The sequence below is a fragment of the Eretmochelys imbricata genome, chromosome 7 (genome assembly GCF_965152235.1).
Source record: "Eretmochelys imbricata isolate rEreImb1 chromosome 7, rEreImb1.hap1, whole genome shotgun sequence".
In the NCBI taxonomy this organism is placed as follows: Eukaryota; Metazoa; Chordata; order Testudines; family Cheloniidae; genus Eretmochelys; species Eretmochelys imbricata.
In genome coordinates, this window is record NC_135578.1 from 82,129,810 (window position 1) to 82,142,206 (window position 12,397).

Here is a 12,397-nt window from a genome sequence, read left to right on the forward strand (position 1 = left end):
TTTAATACCTTCCAACACACCCTGCAGCCCTAATCCCAGAGGGAGGGCGCCTGATCACCCCGGCCCATAGGAAGCAGCATAGGGCCTAGTAGTGATGCAACTGCCTCCCTGTGTCCAGGCCACGAGGGTGGGGATGCTGCGGCGCCAGCGGGTCACGTGACAGCGAGCGGCGCAGCCCAGACCTCCTCGTTCCGCCGCCTGCCGGCGAGCCCTGCAGGAGGCGGCGCGGGCCTTTCCCGCTCACTGCCAACGTCAAGCCCCTAATGGCGCCCCGCGCAGCTCTGTTCGCGACGTGCCCTGGGCGGCGCGGGCGTGTTAAAACAGAGGGGCCGCTCCCCGAGGAGGCGGCACGCTAGGCTCCTCCTGGGTTTGAAGCATCCCTGTCGCCCCAGCGCGGCTCCCGGGTGTTGCGTGTGTTCCCACCGAGCCTTGCCCTGGGCCGCGGCTATTTACGTGCGAGAGGCTCTCAGGGGCCCCTCGGTCTTTAAGTGCAGGAATTTCCCCTGGCTCGTCTTGCTCTCGCTGTAAGTGCCATGCCCTTTGCAGGAAGTGATGGCCGCAGGCTCGCTCGCTTGGGCTGGAGCTTCGCGTACCCGCCAAACAAGCAGGTGTCCCAGCGCGCCCGAAATAACTAACGTACGTGGGGAACGTGCAGTGATGTATCATTTTTGGGGCGCTGGGAAGCCCACCTTCTTTTCCTGCACATCGGCTGTCCATCACAGTGCCTAGGAGACGGCTTGTCTCTTCCCCAATGCTGCAGAGCCCTCCCGTAACAGCCAATCCCAGCGCAGGAAGTGGGCAGGTTTTACTCTGTCACTATCCCCTGTATGGAAAAACCCTCTGCATCCTTTTTTCGCTTGGTGGGGGGAGAGGAGGAAGAAGCGGTTCCCCTGCAGTTTAGAAGCTTTTCGTGCAAGGCGGGGGAGAGAAAAAAAAAAAGATCCTTTAAATCGGTCCTGTGAGAGTTGTGTTTGTGTCCTGACTGCTTTGGTGTTCAGCAAAACCCTTCAATTATCTTACTTAATCAGACAGGATGATAGCTGCCCAGCTGCTGGCCTATTTCTTCACAGAATTGAAGGATGATCAGGTCAAAAAGGTAAGTCAGAAACCGAATATTTGCACCCCAGTGGCCAATTTATTTTTCATAAAGATGTCTTTGTGTTGTCAGTGGGCGACCTGTGCTCCCACTTGATGAAAATATTTGTTAGAAAAGCTGAATGTAGCTAAATCGGAAATATTTGCTTTAATAAAACGAATTATCTTCTCTAGTGCATGTGGGGTGTTTTAGAAAAGCAGTGGAGCCTTGAGTTTGTAAAATGTGAAGGATATAACCCCTAAAAAGCTGTGTAATATGCTGCAGTGTCCTTGAAAGAAGGATGTAGATGTCATTTCTCTACTGAGCAGTCCCTCCAGGGCCTTTGAAGAATAGTCTAAAATACATGAATACAGTCAGTCAGTCTCATAATATGTGACTGTATGAACGGTAAATATGTTTTATTACACTGGGAATTCAAGGCCCAGGCCACTTATTATTTAAAAATTAAGTTATCTTAACTGTAATTTATTCATTTTTAAAGTAGAGTCCTAACCAACAAAATCTGCCTATTTCTTGTTGTTAATCATTGCTAGCTAAAAAGATTACTTTAGAGTGAAAGAACTGAGTTGAATGTAACCTTGAAAATGTAGACTGATAATTTATTCACGAATTTGAAGCAATTTATTTATATTCTTATTAAAGTGGAAAAATCGGGTCACAAGAATTTCCGCTAAGGTTATTTTACCCAGTTATGCTTTGTCCCCATGTCTCATAGGTGGTCTCTTAGAGAGACGGGCCTCTATATAGAGGTGAAATATTTTGTTTTTAATATCATCAGAATAATGTCCTTAGGTCTCTTACGGGAGGGGGCCTAACATTTTATTATACTAGGTGTAGCACCACTGCGGGTGTAGGCTATAAACACAGACTTTGCAGAAATATTAAAGAAAAAATATAAAAGTTTCCTTATGCTGCTGAATTTGTAATGACTGTAAGGTATTTTAACTACATTTGATGTAGTTTTATTGTCAGTGTGTTATTGCAGCCTCATATAAAAACAAAAAGAGCTCTAATTATCAGGAAGTCAGTTCCACGTGCATCACTTCAATATGTTTCTTTTTATTTTTTGCTCTTTGTAAACAGCAGCATATATAGAGGCGGTCACTCCTTTTTTTTATTAGTGCTTGCACAGATGTGTCTTTCAAGAATGTGAGTTAAAAATAAATTCAAGTCACAAACAATTTTGGATTTTATGTTGTTGTCACTTATGAATGTATGGGCCAACAGTAATATTTTTATAGTGAATTGACAGAGGCTGGAAGTTGTGTTAAAAGCATGATTTTTAAGCACTTAAAGGAGAATATTGTTGTGTGCCAGTTGCATGGTGTTACTGTTTAACAGCATAGTACAAAATGGGTGTGGAGTTCAGTGTAAATAGATGGTAAAACAATATTACCTTATTTCTGAGTATTACTGGTTGCATGGGCGTGGTGGCTTAACATGAAAAGGAAAAGCATAGTAGTTTAGTTGAATAGTTAGGAATGCTGGAGATTTTGGTACTAGGCCAAAAAAAAAAAAAAAGGTTGACTTTCTCTTTCTGAAGAAGCTCAGTGGCCTTTCACAAGCAGGTGCCATAGCCTGGAAGATTCTGCCAACCTTTTCTGTACAACGTTTGTCCATATTATGTGGATTTGGGGGGAGAAATGGGGAGAAGGAGAGAGGAATATTGTTAAAGGTGCATGTAAGATTTTTTGTTAAACTCTGAATAATGTGGCCTTGTCCTTTTCTGTTAATGTTACAAATGTGCATTTTTGTAGTAATATCTGAGCTTGTCTGCCTAGACTAGGGAAATTTGCACCTGTGTGACTAGATTAATGTTGCTACATTAGTGTAAATGTTCAGCATAGATGCACTGGATTTGTACAATTTAGCCCAGTAACTAGCCAAGATGAGTCACGTTGGTGCATGCCACATCTTAACGCTGGTATATCCCATCCATGCTGGGGTTTTCTCCTATGTAGTTAAATCAGTGTACTGGTAACTACACCAGTGAGCAAAAAACAACCCCCCCAAAAAGCTATTCTCCCTCTTCCCCCAATAAAATAAAATAAAAAAAAAAACAATAAAAACTCCAAACTCGGACAAAAAAACCAGTTAGGCAGGGCCTAAGAATGTGCTGTATTTTTAAAAGTTGCTTCTTGCAGCTTTAGGTCTCTTGTTTGTTCCATTAGGTTTTTCCCATCAAAAATATCTGTAGGAGGTAGAGGATTAGGAATAACTGTTTAGTCTGGAGGAAGATCCTGAATCTGCCTTATCACTGAATTTTTCTATTAGCTGAATCTATGTAACATGTATATTTGTTTTCTTGAAACACTTTTGCATGCCACTTACTGCTCCAGATTTACAAGCCTGTGTAAAGTATAATCTGTTTTTTGTTGTTGTTATATTTAACAATCCAAAATAAACAAAAAATCATGACCACAGTGGAGGTGATTCGTACAAAAGATGTCACAAGCTTTACATTTACTGCATCTGAAATGCTTGTTATGATGCATGCTATCGGTGAAGTTCTGTGGTGTTGTCTCACAGATATTGTTATAAAAATATAGACAGTGTGTTTGTAAATTTTGTTACAATGAGAATCATAATTTTATTTGACTGCACTAGAAACCATTGTGATTGGGTATTTTAGAAATATAGATAACTATTTTATACATTAAAATCCCATTTAGATTGCACACAAATCTAAGCATAGAAGTAAAATATTTCTATATGTGCACCCTAAATCAGAATCTATTGATATTGAAGCTAAGAACAGCGACCTCTCCCCCCTTTAAAAAAAAAAAAAAGATAAATTAATAAAAAATCAGTTTGGGAAGGTTTATGAGGGGGCTGGATGGATCAATTCTAGTCCTGTTCTGACCCTCAAAATACTGGAGATCTATGCACCGTGTTGACCCGTGATAGTGGTACAATTGTACTTATCCTCAGTATATTGCACACAAGAATATTTAATGCATTTATTTCTCATTTTCAGCTCCCTCCTAGCTGTGCTTCCTTCTCAAAAGGGGGAGGTCTCCTTTATTCTATTACAGACTGATTTGTTTCCACTCCTCACTCACAACCCCTCTATTACCTGCCTCCCCTGTAACTTCGTACTGTTCCACATCCATATAGTTCCAACCCTGAATATAGGCCTGAATTTTTAATCTTAGTCTCCCCTGCACTGGTTCTTGGCCTAAGGTTTAGGTGACAGCTGGTAGTGCAGGTGGTGAGTCACACTGAGAATGCCACTATAGGGCATGGGGGATAAGGAAGGATTATCAGCAAAGAAGAGACAAGGTAGGCTGGAACTTGTTCAGCTTGAGTCCCACATTGGGCTGTATCTCAGTGACTAGAAATTTTCCCTCCTCCACAGAATCTTTGTGGTCACGTAATACAGGCAGTACTCTAGTGTCATTCACGTGGTAGTTAACCAGTTTCCTCAGAGTCAGGAACTTTAAGGATCTGTACTATAGGAGTTACCTTGGCATAGTGTGATTCATTGTGGAGATGATATGGTTCTGAGACATGTGCAGTACCTAGGTATAATGAGTTAAGAATACTGCCTCCAGCTTAACTTGAATATAGATATAAAATTTGTTTTTCTTTGTTTAAGACAGGCCCTTGAAGGAGAGATCCACTAATTTTGCTTAGTACAGTGTCTGGAAAATTTTAAAGGCAGGAATCACCATAGTGTGGAAAGAACATAGTGTGTGTTTCATGGGCAGAAATAGTATATGTGAACAAAATTTGTGGGGCTGTAATATATGAAAAAGGAGTCACTTCCATATAAAATCATGTGTCAATATATGATCTCATGCAAGTCCAATATGTAAACTAAGCTAAAAGTATACCATAGCATTAATAGGTACATAAGATGCATATAGTTTTTGTTCCATGTGGGATAAACTGTGAAATGAATTGGAAAACTCACTTTTTCGTTATAATTGGTATTGATGAGCTTTTGCTGATAGCAGCTCTGGTGGCAGTTTTAGGGCAAAATTTTAGGAGACGTATGGTAAGTTTGTCTCTGTGCACACATGCTGATTAAGACCTGATCCTGCAAAGAATTAAGCATAACTTTATGTACTGTGAAAGACCAGGGGGGTGAAGTAATATATTTTATTGGACCGCATTCTGTTGATGAAAGTGTGGCGAGAGTGTCACTCGAAAGCATCTCTCTTTCACCAACAGAAGGCAGTCCAATTAGGGTGCCAGACGTCCGGTTTTAGACCGGAATGCTTCGTCGAAAAGGGACCCTAGTGGCTCTGGTCAGCACCAGTGGCTGGGCTGTTAAAAAGTCAAGTCGGCAGCGCAGCAGGGCTTATGCAGGCTCCCTGCCTGCCCTGGCTCCGTGCGGCTCCTGGAAGCGGCAACGTGTCCCTGCAGGCCCCGGCACAGGGGCCAAGGAGGCTCCATGTGCTGGCCCTGCCCCAAGTGCTGGCTCTGAAGCTCCCATTGGCCAGAAACTGTGGCTAATGGGAGCTGCGGGGGCGGTGCCAGTGGGTGTGGGCAGCACGCACTGTGCAGAGCCGCCTGCTCGCGTCTCCGTCTGGGGGCCAAACATGCTGGTCACTTCCGGGAACAGTGCGGAGCCAGGGCAGGCAGGGAGCCTGCTTTAGCCCCACTGCACTGCCAACTGGGAGCTGCCTGAAGTAAGCGCTGCCCAGCTGTAGCCCTCACCCCCTGCCCCAACCCAGTGAAAGTGGGTAAGGGTGAGGGAGGGGGGCTGGAGGGAGTGGGGGCGGGCCCTTGGGGAAGGGTTAGGGTAGGACTGTTAGGTTTTGTGCAATTAGAAAGTTGTCAACCCTAAGTCCAGTAAAAGATATTACCTCATGCATCTTGTCTGTAATATCCTGGGGCCACAACAACACTGCAAAGAACTTTATGTACTGTGATCATTCTCATTGACTTTCGTGTAACAGCTCACAATACATAAAGTTGAGCAGGTGTATAAGTCTTTGCAGGATCAGGGCCTGGTCCTTCAAAAGGCTGAGTCCTTTTGTTTTCTATTAGATTTACAAATGCAATGGTAAGCTGTGTGTGAAGTTTAAGATTTTGCCAATTTTCTATCTAGTCAAGGAGCGGTTAATTTTTACTCATCGGGTGCCTGACAAAATCTGGAAATAGATAATGAAATAAAAAGGAAAAAACTCTGAAAAGCATTTTGTTTTTTAAAAATGCAGGCAATGTGATGTAAATGGCAATTGTTTGGATATAATAAAATTAATAGAATTAACTACGTGGAATCACTGCTGTATAGGAGCCATTAAAAGGTTACAAACTGAAGCAATATGTAATTGAAAAGGGAAGAGTCTTGCAATGTTTAAACTATTTTCATTAGTGCATCTTTTACTCCTGATGAATATTCTTCACATTTAAATGAGCATGCTACATGAACAACTGTATAGTAGGAATGTTTGCATAAGTTAATGACTTCCCTATAAGGACTGTGTGAATAAAATAGGTGCTAATGATTTTTGGAAATCTTTATAAGAAGGAGGCCTCTCTCTGTCCTTGGGTATGCCTGAGACTCCTATCACTTGGTGTCAGTGCAAACTAGATATGCATCTAAGGGCAGTTATTGGGCCTTAGTAACTGCGTCGGTGTTTACGTAGAAATGTGAGCACATACAGTTATATTTATCTACAGATCCACTGCATGATTACTGCAGTTCTTGGAATTCAAGAAGTCTTTTCTAATGTATGAAAATGAATCAGCATTACATGTTTTAGTCAAGAAAAATTACTTGTATACTATTTTGTTTATAGCACTCTCCATTTAAAAAAATAGTTAATATACTTTTAAAATCAAATGGAAACTATTAAGTCTTTTGTAGGGCTCCATGCTTCCATTATCATGAATTATGTCATTTCTCAGGACATGCCAGCTGTTGGTAAAGGTACAAATTCTGCTGTTTGCATCAGTGCAGCCATTCACTTCAAAACTTCAAATTCACTCTGCTGAACCTTTTGGAGGGCTCCTTCCCTTCCCTTCCCTTCCCTTCCCTTCCATATAAGTTCCTCAGGACTATCTCCCAGCGTGCGCAGGCAGCAGCAGCCAGATCTTCACAGAAGGTCTTCCCAGCTTGAAATCGGGATAAGCTCCACTGGTGCAAGTATGGGCTTTGCCTGTCTGCACTAGGGATTGTACCAGGCAGCTGCACCAATGGGTGTGTAATCTGGGCAAATCCTGTTTCTAGTATTGTATGTTGGGCAATAATGAGAGGATGCCACGCTTGTAAAACTGAACAGGCTCTTTAATGAGAGAACTGTGTTACAGAGATGCTGCAACTTCAGTTAGCTGTCAAGCCATGTGCGTACAGACTGACTTGCCGATGCCTCCTCCAAACTTTTCTGCAACCTGAGCTCAGGGCTGGCCCTCAGTGTTTTGCAACTCAGGGTGGAAAACGTTTTTGGTGTTCCCCCAACGGCTGAGCTACAAAACCCAAAAAGCCAACAAAAAACTCCCAACCCAAACAAACTAAAATCAGACCAGCACCTCCCCAGGTGTTCATTTGGTACCACCCTTAATGTTTGTCCCTGTGGCTGGCCCTGCCTGTGCTGCTGCCTCCTAATTCCACACAGGTTGCTTCATCGTCAGTCTAGAGAAGGTCTAAATAGTTTCCAGATGAGCTGTTGTGGGGAACACCTTATTAAATCTCCTATTCAGTAAAGTGCCACTTTCCTAATTGTGGCCTCTCAGCAAACATTTTCCAAAGTGTCCCTTAACTGGATATTGTGCATGAGCTATATTTGATACTTAACCAGAAAAAGGAGAGTGTGTATTGTTTGTAGTGATTTTTCTTGTAGTTCGTGCTTAATTAGTAGCCCTGTAAGGGGAATGACTTCAAGAAAGCAGTGTCCATCTCCTTCCCCTCCCACCACACCCTTATACTAGGTAGAATGACTGTAACCATTTTCTGTCAACAAAGAGAGCTGGCTGGTTTGTTAGAAGTGGAATGCATTGGAGCGATCTGTTTTGAAGTGAGATTTTCCATGGATTTGAGTGTGCATCTCTGTACACCCAAGATCCCTGCCATAATTGTGTAACTGAGAAATGTTGTCATTGATTTTTCAGAATGAGAAAAATATCCACCTTTTACTGTACATGGTGTTTGTTTAGCTTTATCAAGGAATGGTACATTGTCCCAGAGGTGGTCAGCTCAGGCTAGTTTGATTTTGATTTCCTTTCTTCGAACACCCTCACTAAAGTTTATGCAAATAGTATAGGTGGATCACTTCTTTAGCCTTCAACACGTTATTGTAAATGGGAGGCAGGAGGTGGAGCATCTACAGAGTTTATTTTAGATGCATTACAAGATATTATAAAGCATCTAACAGCCAATTAGATCACTACATGAGCAAGGAGATTATGGACAGTCAAGACTTAGAATGATGGTGCAGTCTGATGACGGTGCAGCCTTAATTAGTGTCCCCCCCCATTCGTTTTAAAAAGACAATACCTCAGGCCTCTTGCATATGGCTGAGTGCTGGAGACTGATGCCTTCTGTTTTATTCCTAGAAAACCTGCGGCATGGGTAGCAGCAGTGCAAGGCCCCTCACCCTTTCACCGTTATGCCTTCGCTGTTCTGGAGAGACAGCCTTGAGTAGTGGTAGCATAATTCACTCTCCAGAATCATTGAGTTCTTGGTCTGTTTATTGAAACTGCCCATGAAAGCACCATCTGTGGTGGTTTCGGTAATGAGGATACTCCTTCACTAGGAGGGGGACTGAGCACCAACTCATTCCAATGTTCTGAACGTGAGATTGTAACAGCATCCACCCGCTACTGATCTGGACTGGATTCAGACAGATGATTTCAAGATCAGATGGCTAGTTTTTAGGTGGAACCCTGGATAAATTAATATAATCTCCCATTTATGGACTTGTGTATAGTATTATTTCTTGTAATTGCTGTGTCTAATTTTTTTCCCAATTTATCTTTCGGTAACTTTCCAATTTTCTTCTGTTAAGCTGTGTATTAAATGCTTTACAACATATTCAAGGATTGATAATAAAAAAGGTTCAACCTAACTTTGACGCAGAGGGATGAGGATGCGGATGCAGCCCTATCGATTTAAGATGAGACCAAGTGAGATCTGACAGGCTAAATATGGTTAGACCTGGTCAGTGCAAGAGAAATCTAAGGTGCTGCAGGAAGTGTTGTTTTCGGTGTTTCAATAGTTCAGAGCACTGGTACATGAATGCTTGGTAATTATGTTAGGGTGCCTTGTTCTGTCACATGTGCCATCTGCGGTTGAGATGTCAAACTGAGATTTTGATCACTTGGGATTGAAATACTTTTTGCAAGAGTAATTGCATTGGGACTGGTTTCCTGTCCAAATTCCATTTTGGGCCCTAATTACATTCTGACTGGCTATATTCTCCTTAAGCTGGACAATAGTAGAGTATTCTTCGTCACTTCCTGCCTTACACCCACACACTAAACAACAGTTTATGTTCATCTGTATATATGATATGTGAGAGTACGTTATGGTGCTGGTGTGGTAATCAAAGTCGGGTTTTTGAACGATGGATATTAATATTACCTAATCAAATACAAGATTAAAGGAGAGGGTCTTGGTAAAGGACCCTCATGTATCTGACGTGTTTGCGCCACTGCAGGCACATTGATTGTCAGGTACATGGGTTGCATTTTAATGCTCTGGACCATGTAGTAAGCTGTGGTTAGTACAGAGAGTAAAAGAGGCCATGTGACGTGGAAAGTGTTGCTTCAGGCTGATGAATTTCTAGGTCAATATTTACAAGCCAGACAGTAAACTGGGATAGACTAGAAGCTGATGGTAAACAAGAATGGGACACAGACGTCTTTTAACCAGATCTCTGAAGGTTGAATTGTTTCTCTGAAGTATCATGCTGCTGTTATCCTCTTCAAAGAGGATTTGTGTAATATTGTGAACAAAACAGTGCTGGGCGTCAGGGGAAGCTGGAACTCTCACCTCTTTCCAGTGGTATAATTTCCTATTTCTAACTATGTAGGGTTGTGAAATAATGAACTGTAAAACTGACATTTTTGTGTACTGAAAGGCTGGCACTGATCCCGGACTGAGTTACTCTTGGTCTTGGGCTGGGGTAATTTTAGAGGGGTGTGTGGGGATGTGGCTCTTTGAAATTGGTCAGGGGTTAGAATGCTCTAATAAATTCTGGAAACGTGGATTAGTGAGCAAGGACAGATGAGTCAGTCAGAGGGTGCGTGATAAGCTGCAGATCCATGACATTAATTTATCATTTTGCCTCCACATATTAGATGTGTTCTTATGCTTTTATATAATATACAATAAATATGTTTATAAAACATTTTTGGATCCTTTGTGATGAAAGGCACTAAATATGAGAGGATAATATATAGAGGAAACAAATCCCCCCCCCCACCCCCAATCCACTGAGATGAGAATAGATGTTAAAAAGGGAGATTTTTATCCTAAACTTTCCGTTCATCAACAGTCCAAAGAGTTAAATAACTTGGGAATGAGCTTTCCTTGCCTCTTCAGATTAATCCAGGTGGTTTCGTTAATAATTACAGCTGTTTCTGTTGCTTTTTGGCAATGCGCTCTTGTGATGTGTAGCTGTGTGCAGATGTGGCCAGGAAGTTTTGTAACCCTGAGTCTTGCAGGGTGGATGAAGCTTAGCCAGACTGACTCCTTTATGGTTCCCACAGAAGTCTGAATGTGTTGCTCTTTGATGCATTTCATCTTGTGATCACATGGCAAATGCCTCTAGTTTGTCTAGCTGTCTTGGTTGCTGTTGTCTCCTGACATCTCTTGCTCTGGGGAATGTTTGCACAGATAATATCTTTGGCATACCAGATGGGAGCAGACGCCCATATAGTGCTGCATGCTGGACAGTGGACTCAATCCTTCCAGCAGTTGTGTGTGCAGCTATCATAGACTTGGGGCAGAATTGGGTCTATTATTGTTGAAATGCAAGTTTTCCTTATTGTGTGGAAATGCAAAAATTGTGCTATGTCTTTGTCAAAGTTATCACTGCCTTGAATGCTCCTGTAGTTTACTGCACTACTTCATTTTTTCTTGGGAGAGAATCAGAGAAATGAGGACTCTGCTCGCTGGATATTTTCTAATCAAATAAGCTATTGAATAGTTCTTCTGGTTATTTTCTTGCTCAGCTTGATAAATATTGTAATTGCTGAATTGTAAAAGAATTAATTTGAAGCCTGTTGGGGATTTATTTCATGCCCTTGGGGCAGTTGCTTTTGTGGACGAGGGAAAAGATTTTTAAAAGACGCAAAGCAGAGATTTATTCATTAATATTTCTGTGCAGAATAATGTAATACACAGATATTTGTATTCAGAGAAGTGTGTACCTGAATCTAGAAAGGATCCAAATCTGGAATCTTGAATTCAAATCTCTGTACCTCTTTGCTATTGGGTTTGTTTCCATGGTTCTAAATGTGTCCCAGTGGTTTTGGTGCCATTCTGGATTCAAAACCAGACTGGACATGCACTATGTTTGTAGTTTGGATGTGATCAGTGATCTTGCAAGATTTTTTGCATGTTGTTTTTGTAAATGTTAACCAAACTAGTAATGATCTGTTTGAGCCTTCTAACCTTGTTCAGAGCCTGCTGTAGACAGCCCTGCTATGTCAGGTCAGCCTTCTGCAAAATGTGTATAATAGAGTCTATGATCCTGTAGCTTCTGGGGAAGTAGCACTCGGTAGATACTCTGGTGAACTGGAGAGTAGTGTACACTGTACCCTTGATTCATTCTGAGCTATGCTCCACAGAATTATGAAGAATTCAGATTCGAAAGCTTTTTGGAACTGTTGCTACTACATAATGTATTTAAATGCCTTCGTGTCACTCTACTCTGGGAGCCCAGATCTGCAAGCCACTGTTACCTCACTACCTTAATAAGAGAGCGCTTTGCTGGAGACAGACCAGTCTGTCTGCTTCACTAGCAAATACCTTGAGACTCTGCCAGTTTTAACTGTGCCTTGCATAAGTGATCCCCAATTCCTGAGTTCTCCAGGGATGTCTCTCTGCAGTGTCCATTCCCTCTCACTGAGCACTCACAGAAATTAAGTTTGCTACCTCCAAAGAGCCAGAGCACACACCAGTCTATTAGTTTGGCTGAAATCCCTGCACTGGGCTGACTTTGTAATAAAACAAGAATAAGCTTATTAATAAAGAAACAGATTTAGGTGATACCAAGGAAGAATTAAAAAGATAGGAAAGGATTACAAACAATACAAAAATAACACACTCTCTGGTGCCTACACCTTAATTTTAGCAAGCAATGTCTTTAGCTAAAATGATTTCTCAATTACATCAAGCTACCA

General features: G+C 41.9%; 1 protein-coding gene across 1 annotated transcript in view; it reads left to right on the top strand.

Annotated features, from left to right (window-relative positions):
- Positions 1-619: 619 nt before the first annotated feature.
- LOC144267687 (hexokinase-1) overlaps positions 620-12,397 on the top strand; it is a 69,370-nt gene continuing 57,592 nt past the window's right edge. Inside the window, exon 1 of the mRNA XM_077821868.1 lies at positions 620-1,096. Coding sequence (XP_077677994.1) covers positions 1,034-1,096 — 63 coding nt within the window. The 5' untranslated portion in view covers positions 620-1,033. The remainder of the gene's footprint in view (positions 1,097-12,397) is intronic.